This window comes from Branchiostoma lanceolatum, chromosome 11, assembly GCF_035083965.1.
Source record: "Branchiostoma lanceolatum isolate klBraLanc5 chromosome 11, klBraLanc5.hap2, whole genome shotgun sequence".
Taxonomy (NCBI): domain Eukaryota; kingdom Metazoa; phylum Chordata; class Leptocardii; order Amphioxiformes; family Branchiostomatidae; genus Branchiostoma; species Branchiostoma lanceolatum.
The window spans coordinates 19085809-19113540 of record NC_089732.1 but is presented as its reverse complement, the minus strand read 5'-3'; the positions used below and the strand labels follow the sequence as shown (position 1 = coordinate 19113540).

The window sequence follows — 27732 nt, the reverse complement described above, 5'->3', positions numbered from 1 at the left end:
CAGTAGATATTGTACTGTAGGTTAGTACTCTTCTCTACCTACCTTAGCCAGTAGATATTGTACTGTAGGTTAGTACTCTTCTCTACCTACCTTAGCCAGTAGATATTGTACTGTAGGTTAGTACTCTTCTCTACCTACCTTAGCCAGTAGATATTGTACTGTAGGTTAGTACTCTTCTCCATTGTGCAGTTTAGTGTGATGTTCATGTTGACGGGGACACGCAGGGGGCTCTGCTGTCCTACGCTTACTTTTGGGGGTACTGCAGGGAAACAAATCGACGCTCGTAACTGCCGTTCATGAGAAGATTCAGTGTTTCCAAACTAAATGTGAAGTTGTGAATACACTTCATTTTTGGATCCAGAAAAATTGTATCGAAAGAAACAGAACACCTGTTTCCGGTTAAGAGGGCCGGGTTAAAAGGACGGACTGAACAGAGCGGAGTAAATGTAGAATGAAACGCTTTAGTAGCCTTACTTTGTACTTCGAGATAGACATAGTGTTCCTGCTGTCCAACTGCGTCTATCAACGTGGTCATGACGTATTGGCCCTCGTCCTTCTTCTGTAGATGACGTAACGTCAGAGAACCGTTGTTATTCAGAGTCGCGCGGTGCTTAAAGGGGCCTAGTGGTAAGGAGCTGGGTGGGGCACACAGAATCACATTGTTATCTGCAACTGTCAGAGTATTATGAATCTTGATTGTTCTAAATAGCAAGTTTAATGCCACCAGCCTCTTTGAAATATCAAAACAGAATATTTCTGTCTTCTATTTATGTCCACATTGATGCCAACATTATTTCTTATGTTTGTATCTATCTATCTATCTATCTATCTATCTATCTATCTATCTATCTATCTTAAGTTAATAAATCGTGGTTCTGAGTAATCTCAGCACCTTGGAGAACGCGGGCCATTGAAAAATATAACACTAGAAAAGAGTATTAGATATGGCAAAAACAGGTGTTAATCACCGAGAATGAGGCTGATCCTTATATCTGTTTGGAGATTAGGTTGGTTATATAGAGGCATTACTACGATTGATAACTGTTATTTTGCAACATCTTTCCTCAAGCCAGTTTCTCAAAATGTATGTAGATTCTCAAACCCGAGTTATTTCTTAAATCATATTTCCGCTGTGAAATGAAGAGAGTCCAAATATACAATGAAGACAAGCTATATATCAACTTTGATAAGTATTTCTATACACTGGCTACAATATGGCACATCACATACTGGAGGCCCTAGTTATGGCTATATCTGCGTCTGTCGAACTGCCATGAAAGGTCACAATTTTATAGCCACGATACAATGTACATTGTTCCGTTGGAAAATAACAATACTCCTGTTTCTGTACCTTATTTTCTCTTAAGCAGAGAATTATTCATCATGAAAAGGGACGATAAAATGTAACCTATTGGTCTGTGAGTGGTTTTTACCTGTTACTGTTTGGTGAGTACATGTAGACGGGAATTCGTGTTCCCTGGATGTTGGGGTCGAACTTGTTCCACGTCAGAGCGATGACAGGCTGGTCGTGGTCGTAACTGGCCGGCAGGGTCACCACCTCCCCCCTGGTGCCCCGCACAGACGTGGAGATGGGCAGGCCCTTGTTGCTACAGACGACTGGAACACATGGCGACCAACTCAAGAACTGACTTATCAAAAAGCTAAGGAAAATTTCTGTCCATTTTCAACAAGCACCAACATGTTGTGAAACAATCTACTGTAAGAAAGGCCATTTCTACTTATAAAACTCCTTCAGGAACCGATTCATTCATAGTCCGGAGCTGGTGTGTTCCGCCCAATGGTATTTATCCTGGCAAATTGCTCTATTCGATGTGCTACTCAGATTATAATTATTAGTTTGAGGAATGATGCTCGGAATTCGCTGAGCGTTTCTGTTCACAATGTTGATGTATTGGCTTATTTGCCTTGCTACTGCATTTTCTTATTATTATTGATAAGATATTTGCAAACCATTAGCCATCGTGATACTATTTCCACATTAAGGGATGAGTATATATAATAACCTTCATCAATATTCATCAACTTACTTAGATCCACCACTTTAAGAAACAGTGGGCTTGAGAGATCTATAGTGCAGCACCCAAAGGTATGCATAGCAGTTCGAATATACAGCAGGCCATTATACTGGGGGACGTTGGTTTAGATATCTGTTTTGACTTATCTTTTCATGGTGGCGGAATTATATACACATTACCCAGGTGGAATTATGTTGAATTCAAAAAAGAAATAAATGAATGAATACACTACATGCAAAATACTCATCAGTTACCATGCTTTGCAGTCGGGATTTTTAACATGTCGTTTATGACGGCAGAATTCTCGGAGCGCGACAGGAAAAACAATGTAGTTGTTATGGCGATAGTTAATTTCATATCTCCTAGTTCTTCTTATCTTATGGCTGTATCTCTTTTTTATGTTCTCGGGTACATGGAGAAGGTCCGAAACGTCTCATGACTGCACAAATACCAAATAAGAATAATGGATGCAATCTCACGCGATATCGTTTAAGTATGTGCAATCATGAAGATCAAACCCCTCATGATCGGAACATTCCTTGTAAAATATATCACATCTATTGTTCTACACCAAGCAATGAAAGCACAGAACCTACCCCTGAAGATGAGGAATAACAGATGGAGTCCAAGTATCGCCATGTCAGTATCTGCGGGGACCAATCGAATGCTGGTTCCGATAACAATAACAGTGAAAGACGGGCTGTTCCCTCCACACCTGCAGGCGTTGATTCTCCGGTAAATTCGACTCAGCGCCCGTGTGGAAACCCTGGATATGGAGAGGAAGACGGAGCTCATCAACCCTATGACGCACGGCGATAACAGAACAGACATCCGCCCTTTGGAGAACAATGTACGCCCTCTCTGAGCGCTCTCCTAGCCAAGGCTTTCACACACGTACGAATCCGGACCAGTCGAAGCACTATCAGGCGCTATTTCTCAGTACTATTGTTAAGAGTGACCGGCTGATTAACGTTTTCGAGCTGCGCAGGTCAGAAGCGTTGGTTGGTTAGCTTCACGTTGGAATAATGGAGCTCCAGGGGTATATCCTAACGTTCACCTGACGTCATTGCGTAGATGATATCTGGTGTACTGTGAAACTACCCCTGAGCTGCTGTCCATGTTACATCCATAGATACGGCCGGTTCTGAAATAAATGAGAAATTTGTCTGATCATATTAGATGTTATTGTCCAAAATTGCCAAGTAAGGAAGTATTGGTAAACAGCAGGTTTATCCCTTTGTTAGATACAAATGAATAATACGCATGGAAGCTTGAAGGCAAATTTGATATACATGTACATGCACTCGTTTAGCTTGTTGACAGGTGACACATTTGAATATCCAGATCCTTGGACACTTGCCAACGACCAGACATTAATCATGCACATTTAATCCATAGTAAATATCGAACTCCCTGGGCAGGCAAGATCTGCTAAGGTCTATCGGTGTACCCCGGTGTTTTCAAGTCTTCCTATACCTAAGTCGGTTTCACCTTCGAGCTCGCTTCTCCATGAAAGTGTTGGAAAACCATGTTTGCAAATCATTCCGTGGTCGTTAATTTATTCTTGATAGGTTGTCTGTGAAGGAAAGTAAATGAAACACTGAGTGTGGTTGAACAATCTGTGTTATCGCGTTACATGGAATTATCACGTTGCGGATTCAGCAGGGAATGTATTCTCTTATCTCACCTGTGCAGTTAGTTCAGGCGATTATGTAGTTCGACTACGCTAATACATACACTACATGCACATCATGAAAATCTGTTTCAATAAACGAAATATACGGTTTGAAACTGAGTGAGACATATATATTCACCATGTCCCTTATTCGCTGAGTGATTAGCGTCATTTCTGAAACCTATTTTTCTTGGATGCAGCTTTGAATACATTGTAAGACGTGACCAGCATTCTGCAGCCTGCAGAAGTCATATCCGTCTGGACGCGCTGAATTGAGTGCAATTGTAGTTAGAGACTAGATGGCCCATTAGACTCTGAAATTCAGCGGATGAAGAAGCTAATTTTCTAGCTGCCCTCTAGTCTGATGAATCCCATCCGTACGGAGTGCATAAAAAAGAACGCCATGCGGCGATGGCTGACCGGGACTGTTTTCCGCATCAGCCCATAGGCTTGTTTCTAATCACAGCAGGCAGTGTGTGGCAAGATCAAAACATAGATAAACTAGAGGTCCACGACCTCATTCCTTCGCCAAATGATTTTAACCTTTATGACTGACGCATTGTGTTTCTCATTAATTATAAATCATACCAGTTGATCATCTTCTCCACGGCCACCCAAACAGAAGTTGTCCAAAGTATGATCTAACAAAGAAGTTAATTCTAGCATCCTCATTGGCATAAATTATATTCAACAATGTTCACATTCACATAAGTTCCAAATGCCACAAGTAGAAAATTGCCATTTACCAGTATGGGATTATAATAGTTTCTCATTAACTATGCAAATTAGGTATTTATTTGCATATTTACCATCTATCAACATTCCCCTCTTCCTCAGTTACAAATGTCACATATCTTAATGGTCCTGTCATGGAATGCAGCGTCATCTAGAATTTCCTCTTTAATCATGTAAATTAGAATATGATTTGCATGATTATTGTCTCATTATACAAAGTATCACTTAAGCTATCTACATACCAAAAATCAAAATGATTCGTCAACCCCACCTTGAGTTATGATATTTTCTCATTAATTATGCAAATGAGGTCATTCATTTGGATAGTGATATCTATCAATATTCTTACGTTGATGAAGGTTAGACATCCAGGTAGTAAGATACGCCAAAAATAGTTACTCAAGCAAGTGGATAAAATTTTGAAACAATCAGACGTTTCAGACAGCATCCGCTGTCTTTTGTCAGCGGATGCTGTCTGAAACGTCTGACTGTTTCAAAATTTTATCCAGTCGCTTCAGTAACTATTTTTGGCGTATCAATATTCTTTCTTCCTCAGTTACCTATATCACATGTATGAGAGTCCTATCATGAAATGCAGCGGATGTACAAACTTTCCTAAAAAATCATGCAAATTAGACACTGATTTGCATAATAAGTATCCAATTATGTAAATCATCACTCAAGCTATCTACATACCAAAAACCATGACCATCCATCCAGACCTTCTTGAGTTAATCCCTCTCAAAGTCTGAAGCAAAACCTTCTCCTGCAGTTCCAAAAAGCCGCTAGGGGGCCCAAACATATACTTACTATCTGTCCAAAGAGCTATCTACCACTCAAAAATCAGGACCATGGCGTGTCCAGATCACGAGGTATCGAAACAGGAAGTTCCGCTGTAGTATTATAAGAAGCCGCTAGGGAGCCCAAAATCTAACCATTTCTAGGTCTCAAGAAGTCCTACCCACATATCAAATACCAAAACAATCCATCCAGGCCTTCTCGAGTTATGCTGGTCTTCTACATACATACATAGATACACACACACACAAACGCTACCGGCCCAAAACATAACCTTCTAGGCGAAGGTAATAACGTTTAAGCATCAAAGATAACGTAATGATATGCAAGGTAATAGCTACTCAAGCAACTGGATAGGTTTGGGAAATAGACGTTTCAGGTAGTATCCACCACCTTTCGTCAGTGACTGGAACAAGATCTGTGATTCTCCCCACTGGCTTTTAACCTAAAACGATACATTTAATTTAATGATATGTACTAAACAAATAGAGGAGAATGGAAACTTCCCAGTTTGTTGAGAAAGTTGACTTGTCACAGTAAGATACAATCCAGGACGAGATTCGAGCACAATTTGGCGCGGGACAAAAGTCTTTCTACAGTGAAATGTCAGACAGAGAGAACTCGACGTCCAAGTCTTGCATCCCTCAGTGCAACATCCAATCAACTTTTTATGAAATTGTAGATTCTGCCGCTCCTTCCCGGAATTTCAATCTTTAACAGCTGAAGCGCTGACCCCGGGTACCCTATGGGCATGAATCAGTGCCCCGGGACAATCTAACGGCTCCTAAATAACCCCATAGATCCTATGTGGCAATACGCACGGCTGCATGTCGTGAATGATTGATAACCAATTGGCCAAAAGCATATTCCATCTCCTTTCTTTTACGGTTCAGCGGTGACATGACCACACCTTGGAAAATGCAGAATGGCTTCGAGATTGACATCACCACAATCCACTATTTTGTTACAGCTGCCAACTTTATGGGACCTGTCAGTATGGTTTTATTGATGGTGATATGGAATTGTGCTCGACATGCACGTTGGTATTTTGATTCGTAAATTTTCACTACTCATGAGCTGATGTTGGGATATACTAGAGAAATTAAGAAAAGCGTGGTTTGACGTGATTTGATTGAGATAGCTAAAATATAAAAAGACTACATGTATATACTAGTACTATGGTGTTGAAAAAAAATAACAGCCACTCTTATGCACTGGTTCCAGTTTTCGAGCATATGGATTACAAGAAACGGCAGCATCTAATTGTTGTTTCAGTATTATCAACTCTGATCATAAGCTACGCTAGTAGTCGGTAGATGTTATTTACCAGTCACCTTGAAGCTTGTTTGTTACGCCTAGTGATGGCTGTACCAGTGGATCAACAAGATACAACACCGGCTGTGAGGCCGTGAGTAGCACCAACACGTATTTTCGTGTGTTATTGCAGACATTCACGGTCTCCTATCTTTCGCCAGACTAGATTCCATGGAGGCTACATGAATCCATCAAATTATTCATCTGGCAAACCTTTGCAAACCTCAGACGCCCTAACGTGTAGTCACATGATGTCTGATGGTGGTTAGGGCCTGTACCTTCAAAAAAAAACGCTGCCATATTAGAATATTGAAATGAAGTGGGGTATTATCTCGAATACATATATTTTTGGGACAAGTGTCAAGTTTTCATGCTAGTTTTCCTCTAACTTTTATCAAATTGTATTTGTACGGCGAGAAGATAATTCAACGTGCCATCACGTGCATTGCCATTGGACACCGTTGGTAGCAGGTTCATAGCCTCTTTGCAGCAAGTCCCGGGGTGTTCATGCCCATCATGCACCACCATGACCGGCATTCAGGGCGAAATCAGTGCTGTCATGATTTACCTTGCCTTGCGGAGGTCGTCTTATCAACACTCATGCCTTACGGGAACTTGCAGTGCTAGTGAGCCATTCCGACCTCCGGCCCATGTATCCACATGGACGTGGCGCTCATTAAAGCGGCCCTTGTTCCACCTAAAGCCAATAACTATTTGTCACTGATCAGCGGTGCTCCATTGTTGACCTTCTCGGGTACCAGAAGACATGAGAAAACTACTAAAGAGATAACAAATCATCCCCTTCAATCCGCAAGAATTACCCAACAGGATAAACAGCGCACGGGTGTCCGCTCACGTGTACGAGCGGCGTCCAATAAATGTTCGGCGTCACACAGAAACAAAGGGCGCAACTCAGATTTAGGGACATGAATATAAAGTATAAAGTCTTATATGAATGTCCACAAAAACTCAAATCATTCTGGCCATTACTCAGGCGACGTCCTTTTGAATCATCAGTAGGTATTCAAGGAGGTGAAAAACACACGAGTGACAGTGATCAGAACTGCGTGGGTCGATTGATGTGCTCCTCATGCCAAGATATCTAGCAAGAAATCTATGTTTGATGAAGAATCCTTTTGTATCTTGACCGGAAAGAAGTGGACAGCTGACTTTAAGCTGAGCAAGGAGAGCTCTAAAGTTGACCCTCAACTACCTCGTATTTGTCACAAGACCGTCAGCTTGGAAAACGCCTCGTGTGAGGAGGCAAAAATCCTGCGTTCTGATGGTTTTAAAGGAGCAGGCCACTCCAGAAGCGGGTATCATAATTCATCAGAGACTAAATTGTTATGCTTGAATCGAGTTTTCTTTGTCAAATGTACCATAAGTTGAAGCATGAACGCAGGGCGAACATTATAGCGAGTTCTTGAAAACCCCAGAGGACCCTTTCAATAATGCTTCTTACAAAAGTACCAAAATCTCTGTATCCCCAGACGCAATAGTCTTAAAACGTTGTGGGTATATTCCTAAATGTGTGATAGTCACTCGTCTGCTTGTCGCGTCTACCGTTAGCGAGCAACAGTGCCCGAAGTTGGCCATGCAAGTACATTGGAAGCGGGTCCGTATGAGAGTACATGAATTCAAAGAAGGATTAATGTCGAAAAGGCAGCTGAGGTAATTGAGCCAAAAGGCGGGTGCATTTGTATCCAAAAAAATATAATCTATCAGAAAATAATACTCGCTTCTGGAGTGGAAATGCTCATTTAAAGTAGGACTGAGTGTACCGGACAATGCCATAACTGTATGAAGGTATCTATAGAATAAGAGAGGAGTGTCCTTGTTTTGATAATTCAGCCCGCAAGAACATATTGGTGGTTATATTTGTCTATTTCCTATATATAGTGCCTCACTCTTCCAGGCAAGTATAGTTTATGCTCCATAAATCTGTCGACATTCCCGTCCGGCGCCGTATGGTGCCCCATCCATCATGGCGGAGGCCGGATGAGTTTCGGGCAGGAGTTTCCATCTCATAATGGGTTCCGATTTGTCTACTCCGTTCGTAACATCTTACACTGTCATCAATCATTTCCCAGCAAACTATTGTGCACTTGCACCAACAATATTGTTATCTGCACTGGTCCATGAAAAAACTAACTTGCAACACTGGGATGACGTCCAAAAGTTATGGGAAGAAACGCACTGCATTGTTGAAAAATATATTCAAAGTAGTACTCCTTGAATACAACAGAAAACAACATTGAATTTTTTTAACATTTTCAAAACGTGGTTGTCTTTTGATGACGTGATAAGCTAATACTGAGCAGTGAGTGGTACTGGTAACACTTGTGTTGTGCATTTTGAATGACACCTGCACCTGGTCTGGTATGCAGAAGAGAGGATTTCGAGCCATGTACTTGTACGCTTGGAGAGTGAATAGAGACTGTTTGATTTAGTGAACATATATCTAAAAATGATAACTGAATTGTTGCTTTTAATTATAAGGTTTTTCTGTCAGTGAATACTTGATACATTTCCACCCTGTCGCACTGTTTTGTCTTCAAGACATAACTTACATGTGCAGCTGCATCACTTTCGCTTGCCGATATTTCTCAGTGATACATTCTGTCGTGTCCCTTGCTGTAAATGTACCTGTCTATTTAGGTTTTTCCTGAAAGCTTTTCAATGCGAATTACTCCCTTACACGATCTCAATCTTCCAGTTGGCAGAAGACATTTTTTCGGCGTCAAGTACGTACTAGATACATGTAAGCATCAATCTTTCATTTTCCGAGTGGATGGTTTTGAAGTAGTTCCTGCTTCCTCTGTCTTTGCATTCATTTGTACCAATTTACGCTATTTATGGTTCAACAGGAATCGTATGTAAGAAATCCCCAAACTTCATAATTTGAGCCATCAAAAATTACAGTAATTAAAAGAATAAAACTGTGCCATACATTACATGTACATAATGTGGCAATCAGCAGACTACGTAGCTGTATGTCTTAGATGATTGATAATTACAGCACGATAGATACAGTTAAACAACAGACTAATATTCCATACACTAAGTAACGAATTGCTCTTGTCAGTGTGTCAGTGTTACCGCCATATGATAGGCCACAGAGGAAACGACCATAACTCCTGTTCAAAACAGTCACTGCTTGTTTGGTTCAGTATGCATGACATGTAGGCATAGAATGTGCAATAAACATTGGCGATTCAAACGATACCCAAATGTTGATAATCGTATATCAACTTGAGAAACTCTCTAACAAAACAGAATTATCTAAACCACATACCAGACGTTTTTATTTCAAATTCATTTCCCCGTTAATTGTTCAATGTAATTTTTAATCGGCATCATGGGTCTCAAGAAGATACCAGTACATCAAAATATTATCATTTTGTTCATGATCTTTTAGAGTACCAGTACATACTTCTATATAATTATAGCTTTAACAAAAGTTGTTTTTGAATATGTTATATGATGGATGTAAGTTACATCGATATTGCTCACAATTTGCTCCCCATATCACAAGGTGAAGGGCATGTTTTGTATTCGCTGTGCGGCAGTAACCTCTCACCTCCGGGTATCTACAGTCGGAAACAAGCTAAAGAGTCGCTCTCCCTCATGATTGAAGGTCATGGCAATAACAGATCTACGTCTACATAAAGTTTTACCTTCTCTGATGAAATGTTAAGGACCCATAGTTAACTCTAGAAGGTACTACGGGAATCATACCTTACCATACTTTATAAGTTAATGATTTGGCCTCGGTGTGTTCTGTTGTAAACATCTTGACCACGGGAATATGAAATAGCTGCCGCGATTCCGTGAGTATTCGGGACATGCATGTATGGAAATTAGGCCCTTATAATTAACATCCGTTCGTGTCCCATCTGCCATAGATTACATAAGTTATACGTATTAACGTCATATAATGCAAAGTAATACAATTTCCTCACCAATCCTAATTCTAATCTCAATGTGTACATTGAAATACATTTGAAGGAGCTGACAAAGATCAATGGATTTGATTTGTCCCATTGTCATCTTTGTGATAGCCAAATTACTAACCCAAAATAAGAAACCTATCTCGTGGTAATTGTGTTTTACGTGGGAGAATGGCCATGAACCTTCTTTGCCCCTTCTCCAAATTCCACTACATTGACTTCAGCAGAATCATTTTAAACTGCTCAACTATTGACTGATGCGCTGTGGTTATCTGTAATCTGTAGTCCACTCTAGCCTGGACTAACAAACTAATATATATCTGTCATGGAGAGCCGGCTTCTAAGTTTACAGACGCTGCAGGGATGGGCATTGTTGATGACCAGGTACTGCAGCGGTGCTTCAAAGTTTGAGGTCAAATTTTCTGCAAGTGCTATGGTCATGATTTTTGTGAGGTAGGTAGTTCATGCCACAGGAAGCAAGTTGTGCACGTTTGGGTCCCCTAGCGAATTGTTGGGAACTTCAGTGGGTGTTTTTGTTTTGACCTACAGACATGAATAACTTGAGAGGGGTCTACATATCGTCGTGATGTTTGGTATGTAGATAGCTCAGATGGTGCTTTACATGATCAAGCACTGATTATGTCTACTTTGCATAATTAGTAAGTAAAGTTTATAAATCTGCTGCATATTGTAATAGGTTTCCAAGGTATCGGACCGGACTTTCTTTTACGATTTTGATATGTAGGCCGACACCCTCAGACCGATGGGCTACAATCCTGCCAAGAAAAGTAGGCGTCATTAACATAACTTACAAGGAAATTTTTACAATAGGCTTCTTACTGTACGACCTGATTTCGGGGACACTATATTCCAGCCTGGGCTGGGGATGTCAGATGCAGGTCACGTAAACAGATAGCCCTGCAAAAGTAGGTCATATAAAAAGTTGGCCAACTGCACCACTGCTAGTTACTGAAATAAGATTTATTCTATTCATGTTCAGTTACTGTTACCATGTCTTCATAACGTCCAACTTACAACACTGCAATATCAAACCTCTGTGCCCCATATAATATTAACATACTCATATTTTTCATGACCAGTTGCATATATCAACACACTAGACCCAAATACTAGTCCTGGACTACCAAATGATTTTAAGGCACTCTCCATAATAAGCCTTGATTATTTGACGAAGGTAATGTGTTCGTGGAACTCTAGTTCATGAATATATTGAAAATTTATGTCGGTAGGCTAATTGTTAGTGACCCACAAAGTGAGTGAATATACAAGGGGTAGACAACAAAATTCAGCTACGTGGCCGGTCTAGAACAGTAAGATTCTGCTCCTACGTTACTGGTGGTTTGATACTGGTTTGACTTCTTCTTTCGAAGCGTTGGAAAATGAAAAGTCCCACGTTTTCAATGATAGGTGGGTTGGATGATTTCAGTAGGGGTATAATTTACTGTAGGATACTTTTAATATAGAAAGCTTGTAGAGATTTTGGATACCCTCCTTAATAATCTATTTTTTTACACCGAGTGTGGGACATTAGCACCATCTGTAAGCCAGGAGATCGCTATCTATCCAATCAAATGCCTTTTGAAAGTCTATATAACATGAAAAAGTAGGTTTACCCTCCTGAATCCTTGCTCTAATAACAGTAGAAATTGTATATATGTGGTCAATACAGGCTCTCGCTTTGCGAAAACCATTCTGTTTATCTACTATCAGATTTGAGGACTCCAGGTATTCATTTAATCTATTATTAAGGGCACTTGTGTAGAGGTTGTATACTGAGCTCATCAGGCTTATTCCCTTGTAATTCATAGGGATTTTGGGATCTTTCTTGGCTGATTTAGGGATAGGTTTTATTATTGATTTATACCAGATAGACGGTATAAGGCCACTCTCAAAGCATTTTTGCACTAGACTATACAGGGAATGCAGCAGATTTGGGGTTTTTAACATTTCGTTAGAGATGTCATCAATTCCACTGGCTTTCCCCGCCTTGGCGGAAATCAAGGCCTTCTCCACTTCATTAAGCGTAAATGGGGAGTTAATATATATACGCCCAGCACAAAAAGTTTGGAAACTTAACTTTGGTCGACCATATCTCCGTTGTTTCTCGATCAACTTCAATGATTTATATATCATTACAAAGCTTTTCTTTCCCATGATACCAAACTTAATATGGTTGTAAATTAATGCAACAGCACCAGACCTGCTTATGCGAGCAGGTCACATAAAAAAGTGCCGAGATTACCCTACTAATGTCAAACGCTCAATTCAGTATTTTTTCTTCTGCTGGTAGCACGTGGCTTTTGTACGAGGGTAATATGAAACTTTAATCAACAAAGCACATTAATATGAAAGCCAAGGATAGTCTTCATCGAAACAAAAAGATGCGTAAAGGAGCCTCAGTTATGATGAAGGTGGCTTAATACTGAGTACACAAGCCAATTGCGCTGTCACCACAGCCCGGCACATCCTTCTCATGCTTGTCACCAGTTTTGTTACGCCGCCCCTGGCTATTCTTACACAAGGATGTCGTCGCAGGTCGACCAGTGTTGTTCTGTTGATCATTCTTGCCTGCACAGCTCGCCCAAGCTGATCAGTGATCACAGAGTCTGAGACTGTGTTCAATTGTGTTGAGATCTGGGCTGCAGGAGGGCCCTTCTATCCTCTATTCCTGCATCCTGGAGGTGGTCTGAAATGGCTCTCATTCTGTATGGACGTGCACCATCATCTTGCAGATCTTACATATTGCAGAGGTAAGGATCTTGGAAATGTGACTGGATTGAGAAAGGTGTCTTGACACATCGAGGTTGCTTACTTAGGATGATTAGCCTGGTTTTTCCTCTGGCAGTTAACGTTGTACTGCCTCACACTATGACATTGACTCCAACAAAACAATCAGTCAGTCTATCTGTGCAACAGTCAGCGTAGGGTTCTCCTCGTTGCCCACCCTTTCATTTACCCATCCAACAGTCTAAATAAATCTACCCTTATCTGTAGCTGTGAACATAACATTCCTCCACACACTGTTCCATTCACGATGTGGACAACACCACCACAAATGGGTTTGTCGCTGCGCTGAGTGTTTGACACTAGCATGGAAATTTGGGCACTTTTTTTCTACAACCCACTCGCGTAAGCAGGCCTGGTGCTCGCTCCATGAGATTGCAATTATAATGAGTTGGGTGTCATAGGAAAGGCTTTCCAACGATATATAATGCACTGAAATTGATCAAAAAACAACGGAAATATGATCAATCAAAGTAAAGTTTCCAAACTTTTTGTGCGTAATTTATATAGCAATAGCTTGTTTTCACTTACACCAAGAGTACGCAAATGCTCATATCCCTACAAATGTTTGTGTATCCTTTCTTTAGCAACATTTCTTTGTTAATGGTGGTTTGTGTCATGACCAGTGTTACAGTACAGGTCAAGACATACGCATAAGAAATTTGCGATACGTTTAGCAGAAATTTGTGAATTTTTTTTGCGAAAGCTGAGTTGGTTCCAAAGAACTGTTCGCTGCGTAATGCAAAATTGTCTGGACTCTCGGATTGCGGAAATTTTTCCGCAGAAGAAATCTAGATCTTCATCAAGATTCTAGTTGTTTACATTCTAAAATTTGCATGATACGTGCTGGTCCATACACCGCTGGACGAGTCCATTCTTGTGTGAGGGGGACATTTTTGAAAATTCAATTTTGGGCTTGGTTGATTATCAAAAAGGTCCAGGTTTTTTGGTAGAGGCATTTTATGAATGGTCCAGTATGAATATGGATGCCTGGTTCCAACTTGGGAGAGATCCATTTCTGACTGGTCTTCAATTCAATTCTTTATTCAAATAACCACATTGCAGACATACAACAAACGTTAGTTTTTGCATTAGAACAGTCGCTTTTTGTCTGGGGAGGGAAATGGGCGATACATGTTGCATTTGCTCGTGCAAGTGTTGCCTTTCTAGTGTGTATCTATGTCTACAGTCTACAGTCTATGTTTAAGTTGTCTGTATTCCAGGATGAGTGAGTAGCCGCTGTTGTCAAGTAGCTCCTTTACACGGTGAATCCATCTCTAACCCGCAGGCTACATCCGTCATAGTACCGATTTTCAGGTCATTTGGCTTTTACATAAATGACGCAAGAATCCAAAATTTTGGGCTAAAATGATCATTTGTTTCCAATAAATACGGCAGCATAGTAAACCGAAATTTGCAAATGGACTTCAATATATGTAACGAAATAAGTAATTCGTGGTAGGACATTGTTGCTGTTTGTAGAACATAAACAGACATCAAAAAAAGGCATTATTTGCATAATTAATGCGTCTTGTGTCTTGTATAATTAGTGCTGAATTATGTGAGTCCCATATCTATGACTTAAGTTAGTTTGTTCGGTATTTAAAGGTGTACATCATAGATTATCTAAATGTGGATGTTTATTCACGATGAAATTTAACATAGATTTTTGCCAAAGGGAAGGACTTTAATGCATGCCCTAAATGTAATATTTTGGTCAGAAAGATCAACATTTGAATTAGATCCCTACTTGCATTATCAATAAGACAAAGTAAACAAGAGATTTACCCAAAGAAGCCAAGCTTTAAGGTCAAGTCATTTACTGATGATGTGTTGCGCGCTCCCCGATGCCGATGAATCACGTAGTTTACGTGCGATGCGTTGCCAGATCCCTACATTTGCCCAGTGGTATTAAAGGTCAAAGCTGTCATGTTCATAATGTCAGATCCAAGAGGGAGATGAGAAAGGTCAAATTTGGGATGATATTGAACATCCTACTCGTATATATATATATATATATTTAGATATATGTATATTTAGATATTTATTTATGTGTATATTTATCTATATATATATTTATATATATATATATATATATGTATCTATATAGCGAGGATGTCTCTACTCTGGTTACTAACATCGACTTCCAAGTATAATATCTTATTTTGAAGACCTCAATACTGGGTTGACTAAACACGAGTGGGTCTTTGGTATTGCCAAAACCTGACCACAAAACTGATTTTATGCATGAGGGGTTCAGCATTTTTATGTGCATTCTGTTTCAATTTTCGGGATTAAACCACATGACCCATTTCTTTTGCCATGAGGGCATTCGGGTGTTCCTGTAGAAGTTGATTTATTCTATTCTGTTACGCTTTTGTTTATTTGATGCTAATTATGATATTGTACATTCAAGTCATATTGTGCAGGCATACAGATACAAAATTACATATAATGACACCAACAGGACTTCTAATACCTAACCCTCAGATCTGACCGTATGGGGTCCGTTTGGACAACAGGCGAATAGCTATATATGTGCCATATCCACATTTTTCATCGGAGAAAAAATTCCTTCTATGAATTTGTTTGTCTACATTTCTTATAACTTCTAAGAATTTTCTAATGAGATTGGCCAATCTTTGTTGAAGTTATACTCGTTGAAGTTATAACGTCTGTGTGTGGTCCGGTGGGGTCCAAACGGACATTGTATATTAGGGAATAACAAAAAACAAAACAATTCAACAACAGAAATTTATCACGATTGCTATCATAGTTGCAAGCTATTGTTGTGTAGAAAAGTAAAAAAACGACTTTTTCAAATAAATGTTATGTTTTCGGTAGCGCTTACAAGTGTGTGGGTGTGTATGTGTGTATATATGTGGATGAACAGAATAACTCAAGAAGGCCTTGATGGATTGTATTGATGTTTGGTGTCTGAGTAGGTCTTGATGAGATTTTGGACCCCCTAGCAACTTTCTAAGGTACTGCAGCGGAACTTTCTGTTTTGATATCTCGTGTTCTGGACATGTTATGGGCGTGATTTCTTGAGTGGTAGATAGTTCTTTGGAAGGATATTAAGTCGTGTAAGTTCGGGCCGCTAGCAGCTTTCTTATAAACTGCAGGAGTAGGTTTATTTCCCAATTTGAAAGAGAATAACTCAAGAAGGGGCTAACGGAAGGTAATTATTCTTGGTGTATAGATATCTTGAGTGATGATTAACACCATTAGATACAAGTTATGCAAATCAGTATCTAATTTGCATGATTAATGAGGAAAGTTTATATGTTCACTGCATTTCATGATAAAACTCTCAACCATGTCACATTTTTAACTGAGAAAGAGAGAAATATTGATTATTATCAATTATGCCAATAATTAATGAGAAAATACTATAGATAAAGACGAATCATCATGAGTTTTCAGACTCTTATTAATGAATAAATCTCATAAACCCACTGCGTTCCATGATAAGATTATTGAAACTGCATGAAACGTGTGGCGTTTATAAGTGAGGAAGAGAGGAATGTTATATATATGCAAAAAATATGCAAATGAGGACCTACTTTCCACAAATGATAAAAAAAACTACCATGATTCCATACTGGTAAATGACGGCAATATCATTCTTTTAGCATTTGGAAGTTTTGTGAATGTGATCATTGTTGAATACAAATTATGCTAATGAGGACCACATTGGCATAATTGATGATAAATTGCTAGAATAGCATTCTTTGTTAAGATAAGACTGTCATACTTTGGAAAACTTCTGTTATTAGGGCAGATGATCAACTAATATGATTTTTGAAAATGACCTCATTGTCATGATCAATGAGAAACACTCAAAATACATCAGTCATAAAGGTTAACATCATTTGGCGAAGGTATGAGGTCGTGGAGGAGTTTAATGATAAACCTTTTTTCACATATATTCTGCCTTTACTTATTCAATAAAATGTTTATGCTATCAGTATGATTTCATAATCGATATTATTGTTTTGTAAAGTAATACGGCGCCGAAACTGTTGAAATAAGGGGTGCATCATTCATTTTTAGAGCAAAATGTGGGTTATCGTCGTTGTTTGCATAAATTATGACAATGAGAATTAATCATTGACACCATAACTTGTCAAAATATCCATAATACATTATTGAAACAGTATATACATATTGATTATATATTACAAAAAGAACTACCAGAAAAATATTTATGAGCAAAACAGAATAGGGTCCGTTTGGACCTCATACGGCCAGATTGATTTGATTGATTTTTATTTGATTTATTCGCACATAATAGAACAAGAAGAAAATATACGTGCTGGGGGAGAAACAAGGTCTTCCCCCATCTAGATAAACAAAAACTAACATAAATCTAACAATTCATAACATAATTATAGTAGTAAATGGTAACAATAACAAATCAGACAATAATAATAGTAACAGAATACTGACAAAATAGTAATTGGTTGCATATAAATATTATACATCGAATCATAGCATAACTCGATACCGAAATGATAGAGATTAGAGAGTCAATCGCAGTTACAAAATAACAATAATATAACAATTCATAATATAATTGTAGTAATAAATGATAACAATATCACATCAAATCATACAATAACAAGAGTTCTACGACCTCATACCTTCGCCAAATGATTTTAACCTAAATATGACGTATTAGGAGTGTTTCTCATCAATTATAAATCATACCAGTTGATCGTCTTCACCCAAATAACGTAAGTTGTCCAAAGTATGAGCTTAAAAAAGAATGTTATGCCAACATTTATCAATTATGCATATGAGGTCTTTATTAGCATAATTGATTCAATGGTGTCCACATTCACACAACTTGGCAAATGCCACAAGTATGAAATTGCCGTCCGTCATTTAACAGTATGGAATTATTGTAGTTTCTCATTAATTATGCAAATTAGGCCTACATTTGCATATTTTCTATCTATCAACATTCCTATCTTCCTCGGTTACAAATGTCACATATTTGAATAGTCATATCATGGAACACAGCGGGTTTTTAAAATTACCTCATTAATTATGCAAATAAGAATCTGATTTGCATGATCATCATCCAATCATACAAAGCATCACGTAAGCTATCTACATACCAAAAATCATGACCATCCATTAAGCCCACCTTGAGTTATAGTATTTTCTCATTAATTATGCAAATGAGGTCTTCATTTGCATAGTTGATATCTATTTATATTACATCCACCCTTCATCAAATACTTTTTAAGCAAAACGTATCCATAATGCACACTTCCACACAACCTCCATGTACACCATACAGTATGACGAATACTAATAAATCACCTCTTCCTTCCCTATATAACATGGTTAACTCACCTACCCTGAACACCGGCCTATCCCCATGCTGTGACACACGACTACTGATTGTTCTTCCAGATGTAAGGCAGTGTATATCCAATTTTGGTCTGCTACTTTCTGCTATGCTGCTACCTTTCTCATACCACTGCCTTGAGTGACAAGCCAGTTTGTCTCAGCAACTGTGAAGTTTCCTGCCTCCCACATGACTATGCACCCCTACCACTTATCCTTGACCCCTCGAAACAACACGGCCAACACATCCCAGCCAGAACATATGCTTAAGCATACAATATAACACATTTTTACACTATTCTCGTGAATTATGCAAAGTACTTCGCCCAAAATCTAATCATCTTGAGATTTTCCACATACACACCAATACACCAAATACGACAACAATCCATCCAGGCGTTCTCGACTTATCGTTTTCACTAACAGACACACAGACAAGCATCAAAAATAACCTTCTTGACGAAGGTGATAATAGTAACAAATGATCACAATACAGTAATTGATTGCATACAGATATAAAAATTATATATCAAATCATAGCATAATTCAATACTGAAATAATATAGTTTAACACAAAGTCTATCGCAGTTAACAAAACATAGGAAATAAGTGTAAGGTGAAAAGAAATGAAATTCAACTTAGAGGGCTGGGGCATGAAAGTCGCAAAACTGTATCGGTCTCTAAACATTAGTTCTAAAACCACTCTGATGCGTAGGTTCGGCTTCCTCTCGTCTCTTTGTGATGTTAAAGATATAGGTTGAGATGGACTTGTTTAATACAGTATGGTCAAAACTCATAAGAAAAATAATTTTTTCAAAACTGAAATGTATTGAAATTGTTGAAAGGCTCCTATTATATAACCAATGAGTTCCACGACCCCATACTTTCACCGACTGATATTAACCTTTTAAAGTGGCATATCATAAACGTTTACCATTTGTTATGCAAATAAAGACCTCATTTGCATAACTTATGTCACTTGATCAACTTCTCTACCCAAAGAACAAAAGTTGTTCACAATATCAAAGTCTTACCTTAGTAAAGATGGCTATTGTAGCATTTCTTCATAAAGGGCCCTCGTTTGCATGACTTATGCCTGATAATGTCCACATCTCCTTACCTTCCAAACGCTGCAAGAATGAAATCCCCATTATCTACCATTATGGAGTTATAGTATTTGCCATCATTAATGCGAATTAGGTATTCATTTGCATAATTGATATCTGTCGATATTCCTCTATAACGGAATGCAGCGGATTTATACACTTTCCTCATTAATTGTACAAATTAGCATCTGATTTGCATAATTAGCATTTCATCTTGTTAATCATCACCCAAGCTATCCGCATACCAAATATCATGACGATCGGTCAGCCCCTTCTTGAGTTATTTCCTTTCAAAGTTTGAAACAAATTGGCTCCTACAGTTCCAAAAAGCCGCTTGGTGGTCTAACCCCGAGCATGTCCAGAACGCGAGATATCAAACCCGGAAGTTCCGCTGCAGTACCATAGCAAGCCCCTACGGGGCCCAAGATCTAATCATTTCAAGGTCTAAAGAAGACAATCCATCCAGTCATTATCGACTTATACTGTTTACAGACACACTAACGCACACACACACACACACACACGCGCGCGCGCACACACACACACACACACACACACACACACGAACGCTGTGCAAAACATAACCTTCTTCTCGGCGAAGGTGAAAAAAAGAAGATGTCTATCGTTGCTATAAAAACAACAATTTACCAGAAAGTGGACTTCATCTTTTACCTTATTCAAGGTTCAAAATTGACAAATCCTTTGCTCAAGAGGTGTAGGTGTGCGCTTGCGCCTCCCTGATTCGATTCGTAGTTTGGTGATGATGCGTTGATGAAGGTTAGACATCCAGGTAATAAGATACGCCAAAAATAATTACTCAAGCAACTGGATAAGATTTTGAAACAGTCAGACGTTTCAGACAGTATCCACTGTCTTTCGTCAGTGACTAACGATAGGACTGAGAACACCAGGTTTTATACCAAAACTCTGAATAGATATGTTAATGAGTTAATGTGTGCTCGCTTTTCACTTGCATACCCCCTAAGGAGGCAGTATCAGTAGTTAGGGAAGCCTTGGAGGCCGACGACACACTTGCAGATAGAACCAAACTCTCCGTGGACCACATATGTGAACTGCTAGACCTCTGCCTAGGGTGCACTTATTTCACTTACAAACAACAGTTTTTCCAGCAAGTGCACGGCTGTGCTATGGGATCACCGGTATCGCCCATTGTTGTGAACCTGTATATGGAGAAGTTTGAGAACAAAGCCCTCCGTACTTTCAATGGCCCTCCCCCAGCAAACTGGTTTCGCTATGTAGACGACACTTGGTGTAGGCTAAAGAAGAGAGTAGCTGATGACTTCTTTGACCATATTATCCAGGTAGATGACAACATCAAGTTCACACAGGAGTCGTGTCAAAACAACATGCATATGCTCCCCTTCTTAGACACCAAAACCATCATAGAGAAGGATGGCAACCTTCAGTTCGAAGTGTACAGGAAACCGACCCACACTGATCAATATCTGGCCTTTGATTCCCATCACCCTTTGGAACACAAACTAGCAGTGATTAAAACTCTCTTCCATCGAGCAGACAATGTAATTACCTCAGACGAAGCAAAAACAGAAGAACACAGACATCTCCGTGTGGCTTTAGCTAAGTGTGGCTACCAAAATTGGACCTTCAACAAGGCCCTCAAACCTTCTGACCAGTCTAAGAAAACACTCAAGTGCAGACCATTGACCAACAGAAACAAGGTCAACATTACCATTCCCTACGTCCAAGGAGTATCGGAAAAACTCAGACGGTTGGATGGTTTCCTTATTATGGTTTGTTATGTTATTATGAAAAACCAATAAAAAAAATATATAAAAAAAAAAACAAACTCAGACGTATCTTCAACATTGCCACTAACTTCAAACCTCACTCAACTCTCCGGCAGAAACTAGTCCATCCAAAAGACAGGCCCGAAAAAGGCATCAAAGCCAATGTCATCTACAAACTGAAATGTGAGGAACCGAACTGCAATAACATGTACATTGGGGAGACAAGTCGACCACTAAAAGAAAGGGACAAGGAACATTGCAGAAAGAGCGCTAACCGCTACTCCTCTGCCATTTACCACCATCTAAAACACAACCAGGGACACTCATTCAATTTCGAATCCACGGACATCCTAGATAGTGAAGAACGCTGGTTCGAACGGGGAATTAGAGAAGCAATATATGAGAGGATGTACAACCCCGCCCTCAACAGGAAAGGGGGTCTACGCGTTCAACTTTCAGGCACCTGGGATAATGCACTGCCCACCACCCCCCACCCCCGGACAAGCAACATTTAGTTACTGTACTAGAACAACAGTAGCTAATTGAACTATTGGCATAAACTTTGTCTTGAATTAATCTTCTTTTTAAAGACTACTTCAAGACATCCTAAATTGTCTTTACCTCATTAACATATCTATTCAGAGTTTTGGTATAAAACCTGGTGTTCTCAGTCCTATCGTTAGTCACTGACGAAAGACAGTGGATACTGTCTGAAACGTCTGACTGTTTCAAAATCTTATCCAGTTGCTTGAGTAATTATTTTTGGCGTTTGGTGATGATGGTTCGCTCGTTCGTTCGTTCGTTCGGAATTATAAGCTATTCTTCATTATAGGTAGAATTGAATAGTCTGTATGAGCGTAGTTTGTTCTTTACGTAGTTGCTTTTGTTGTCATTAAGTAGCTCAGTCCTTTAAACGTTGTTGAATATGGGAGATGAGTGGAAGCGCTTTTGAAGCAATTGAATGGGGAGAATTCCAAACAAAAGCATAACCGCATTCCTCTAAATCTTTTCGCACACCAGATGACCAACATTTATTATATGAATGTGGGACGTTATAGACACCGCGGGAAAAAAGATCTTCCCCAAATGCCTGCAGTTTGAAAGCTAGGTGATCACCGAAGGCTGTAAAAAAACACAAAACATGGTGTAACTAACATTAAATCGTTTGTTTTTTGTTCTTATAGGAGATGGGTCATCATGTTTCAGAAGACGGCATACCATGATAAGTAGCCTTAAATATTCCTAGCCCTCTCGGGATATAGGCGGTACATTCTGGCATATTGTTACAAATCTATACCTGTAGCTCCAAGGGAGCATAGTTTATTTTTCTACCTGTGAAAATCGATGCGCGCGCGGATGCCATCCATAAAATCAAACCCGTGTGGCCTAATGTAAACTTCCGTCCTGCAGGTAACTAATACATCATTGATTTCCGTATAGATCTGATCATGTTAAAGTCTATCGCCATAGAGTGGTTACGCTAAGGTAAATTGACCTATCATCTTCATGTTTTCAACATGATGTGACAATATGACCTTCGTCAAACCTGTAATAATATTTTGCCAAGACACGGGACTTCCAAACCTACAATGTATGATTTGGGTAGTTTGTCCGACTCTGTTTGTATTTCCGAATTACTTTTGCCAGCATAACCCAAGAAGGTGTTTGGATGAATTGTTATGATGTCTGATATGTTGGCAAATTATATCGAGTACACGTACCTCCTGTTCATGTCGTAGGGATGCCACTGAGTTTTGCTGATGATATTACAAATCAGCTTCACTTGTCAGGCAATGAAAATCAATAAGTCCTACATCAGCGACAGCTGAAAGACGGTGTGCATGTAGATGAGTCATACATTATTAAGTACTTTATCTTGATACTCACATTGCATCGCCCTCCCCAGGCTAGCGCACGATGTGTCGGGAATGCAGAATGTAACTACCTTTATTCTGATATTGACGACGGAGTACCTGGAAAATAGCTCAGGCAAAGCTCATCATGCAACTTTCAATCTGATTAAGTGTAAACGCTTGTTAGCCAAATGCAACGAATCATTCCCAGTGAGAAACGGTAATGCAGGAATATTACAAGGGGGTACCAAGTCGCGTGGAAGAAACATGGAGGACAGCCAAGCGTATAGTAAACAACGTGGGTGGGCCGTTATTTGGAGATATGGTGGTCCTCGAGACATCAGTTTTCAAAATTTATAACATCTGTCATATGGCATGGACTGTTCTATTCCTACAGATATTTCATCATGCGAAATGAGAAACATGTAGTTCTCGTGCAGCGGACATGCACATTTCAGGAATATACAATGACTTACGGTGAACAGCAAGCAAGTAACCCTCCAAACCAGGGAGGTTCTATTCGGGTTGATCAAGTGTTATGTGAGAGGTAATTTGATAACTTCATGGTGGCATCTACTGGTATACCGTTAGAAATATGGCATAATGCAGACATAAGTCGGGGATCGTTTTGTCCCTTCAATTGTAATACAAATGTACTCTTTTCAGGTCAGGTCAATGACCCGCCCCGAGGTGCATACGGTGGTATAATTCTGGTCGATTGCTAAAACCACCGAAACAAATCACCGAGTGAGCCGAACGCGAACGAATCCATGTAAATATTTACCTTACCTCATGTTGAGATGTTTGGGATACATGTAGTATCGACTCAATAGCAAAACGAATTGTTGCATCGGATCATTGCTGTAGATCATGCATGGCAATTGCAACAGATAGTCTCCTTTATTTCGATAGATGATAGAAACCGCATGGGCATGAAGGATCAAGGGAATAACGATAGCTAATCCATTTTCCTCTTCGTTACTGCTAATCCCACTATGGAGTGGATTACTGGCAGCTGCGCTAATGTTTGTATCGAGTACAAACAAAGGGTAGGAATGGGGATGGACAAGGAGATGTGTAAAGGACAGGACAAACGAAATTAATGATGTTATTGATTTACATAATCCATATGTACAGGGACGTAGCTCAATGCAGCAAAGTTCGGCTTTGAACTGGGAGATGGACTCCGCCTCCGCCACACTAGGCTCAAGTTGATGTTGACGAAATAACCCTAGCACTTTGTGGGGAGGCAGAGAGTATATTCTATAATCGCTCGTGGGACTACAAACAATCGATTTTCCTTCCACTCGCTGGCGTGGCTGCCATACATCAGAGTTACAGACAGAAAATACAATGATGCGAAGAACTCGTTAAGCCGAACAAGACCCACAGGGGCCTCTTTCGAAATGTAGTTTCAGATGAAATCGAACATTCTCCTCTCCCATCTGGGCGGTCTGTGGATGATGGGGTAGAACCCATGGATGTACGCCAAGTTGTGTTCTTGGGGAATTGCTTTCATACATCATACTAATGACTCTACCGATAACATCGATTCCATCATTTCATGAGCACAATGAACTATCGACAATTTTTGTATGCCATAAGGGTTTCTCTTTACTCCTCCATATGGCCTGATTGATGATTAATGTCTAATCATTCTGTAGATAATGTAAACACGAGCACGACGTTCCTGAATGTTCATCACCATCTGGGCGCGGGAGAGCACTGCGATTTGCTTTAATACATGTGTGGCTCCGCGCAACTTCACAAGCCGAGATGCTTAACATAATAGGCAATGTGTACCAAGAACATACATCTCAATGACATTGATATTGAAGAGAGATATCGTGTCTTTTACAACTATCAATATATTTTTTTGTTGCCTACGAAAAGATGCTAAGAGTCTGGGTGCCAGAAGCATGCAGGAATAGGGGAATACTTAAGTAATGTAAGGGACAGATAGATCCCCCTGAACCTGCTCGGTATAAGTAAACAGTATCATATAGTCTCATATTCAGAGAATATTCTTGACGATTGGTGGGAGCAAACTGTAATGTATCGTATCCAAGATCAGTCTCTCTGAACAAAAGCTCCTGGTGGGATTGCAATACCGTCACGGCTAAGAGAATTGTCGCTAATGATAAGGAGACAGTTAGAAACTGTTACGTGCAATTTGAGCTTTATGTTTAAGTTTGCGTTGATACAAAGACAATCCCACTGAGACAATGCAGTTTTGTAGCGAGAGGTTATATATACGGCTGAAAAATGTACAGGACTAGTGCAAAATCATCACCATAGTTCATAGTGACTTGGTCTGTGATTGCAGATGATTGTACACGAGTGGCGTCAGTAGATGTGTTTACAACTAAGACATCGAGTGCAGAGTATCACAATGACGAGAAAAAAATCTGATTCGATGGCCCCATTTTGTCTTTTTAATGGCTTTTCTGAAACGTTACTTATACTTCTAAGTACCAATACTGAATTACATCGCCAATTTGATGTCTTCAGTTTGTATTCTTGTATTCTACACTAGAACTAGCTGGTTTGCCCCCCTCCTACAAACACTAACGGTTATACCTCGCTCAGATACAGTCAAACATGGCCGGGCAACCATCCAATCTATATTTATATATACTTATATTCATAGGTATTTTCATATATCTATATGTACATACAAATCAGCCGGTCAAAAAACCAACATGTCAACCACCTGGCCCCACACAAAACACTTTTGATCAGTACTTTGTGTGGATGCTGATCCCAGGTTCGACTGTGTAACTAGGAGTCCTATTGACAGTGGTAGTGTGAGGTCGCCAGACTTCGGGACCTGGCGTTGATTCACGACATAACTGCCAATCCCGGCCGCCGGCCCGACAGTGGATGGGATAGAACCTGACAGTGCTTGTTGCTTAATCCACTCTTGCGTATCTCCTTCTACAGGTCGTCGGAAAGTGACTTAGTTTACATAAACTAGTAGAACGATCGATATAACAGGCCATTATTCTCCGTATGCTCGTGAGGGGTATCCCTGATTTCTTGCCTCGGAAAGACGTGCTGACGGTTACGGTACGAAGGTAGATAGAAATGGGAACAGAGATATGTGGCGATCGATTCCTTATAATTCTCAGAAAGCAAACGCATGATGTAGATCTTTTGAACAATCCACAATGGAATGCCATGAACAAGCATTTTATTTTGGTTATGTCTAGGGAAAAGCCCTGGTCAGATTAATGATAATCCTTATACTACTGTACTACTGCTTGAGACCGAATGTCATATAATATGCTACAATTCCAACTTGAAATTTTGATAGCTAAGTTACGCATAGAGCAATATAATCCTTGTCTGCTACAGTTCCAGAATGCAACAATAATTCACCAGCACAGCTACTAGCCTACCTCATCTCCATCACCTGCCCACCATCAAAAATAGCGTAATCATTAAGACATTTGTGTATTTGGTTTATACATTCATTATAACATCCATTACCGTAGTATTTGCTTAAATGTCGGGTTTTGGCAAGGCTAAGAAAGAAGTAACATCCATCACGTATAACCTGAACGATAAGCTCATTAGCAGAACCAGGGATGGTACTACGTGTTCAGTCTCCGGTGTGCCCCATGATGTTGTGACAAACCCACCTGTGATGGCATGAAGAGCGACTCTCCTGGTCTCCTGGAGATGTACTACATACATGGGCCTGCCTGGACTCCCTACAGCATAGCGGGGAATGTCGCTGCTGATAATGTTGGTATCAGCGACACCGGGTGTTCCCTAGTGGTGTTGTTCCTGCACATCTGTAGATAAATCCTCTTCCTCCTCTTATCAACACCGCCTGTTACTGTATGAGCGATAGCTCAACGTCTCACGTCTAAAACCCTAACAGAGGATATAACACGGCCGACACAGATAGCTACGTATCGATTTTAGTGAAGCTGGCTCAGCCGCACAATAAGACTGTGCGATCGCTCTAATACAGGTGCACGTACAAGAAAGCATTCGGTACTTCAGGACAGCCACATGCAGTAGCCTCCATAGCAGGCTCTTTGGGATTTCTTTTGGCTTATCATAATATGTTTCTGCTGATGATGTTTTGTACTGGGTCGGGCCGGCTGCAGTACAAAAAAAAGTCACCAGCAAAAAGTGTCCAAAAATAAGCCAAAAGAAGGCCCAGAGAGCCTGCTATGGGGGCTACACATGCAGTATGGTGTCCAGGAAAGCTATTCATTTTTTTCTGCGTGGGAGGAAATGTTCTCAGACTATCTGATACAGACAGATGCTGTGTGATAAACAAGACGGCAATGTCCATAATAGAAATGACTCCAGT

At 39.8% G+C, this 27732-nt stretch overlaps 1 protein-coding gene across 3 annotated transcripts in view; it reads right to left on the bottom strand.

Annotated features, from left to right (window-relative positions):
• Positions 1–27448, bottom strand: part of LOC136444862 (HEPACAM family member 2-like) — a 46376-nt gene extending 18928 nt beyond the window's left edge. For 2 of the 3 annotated variants that reach the window (XM_066442614.1, XM_066442615.1), the window contains exons 1-4: positions 2633–3176; positions 1434–1617; positions 475–635; positions 139–259 (exon numbers count right to left, since the gene is read on the bottom strand). In XM_066442614.1, coding sequence (XP_066298711.1) covers positions 139–259; positions 475–635; positions 1434–1617; positions 2633–2867 — 701 coding nt within the window. In that variant the 5' untranslated portion in view covers positions 2868–3176. Of the gene's footprint in view, positions 1–138; positions 260–474; positions 636–1433; positions 1618–2632; positions 3177–27046 lie in introns of those variants that run through there. The other variant, XM_066442616.1, reaches the window with a different exon arrangement.
• Between the last annotated feature and the right edge of the window lie 284 nt (positions 27449–27732).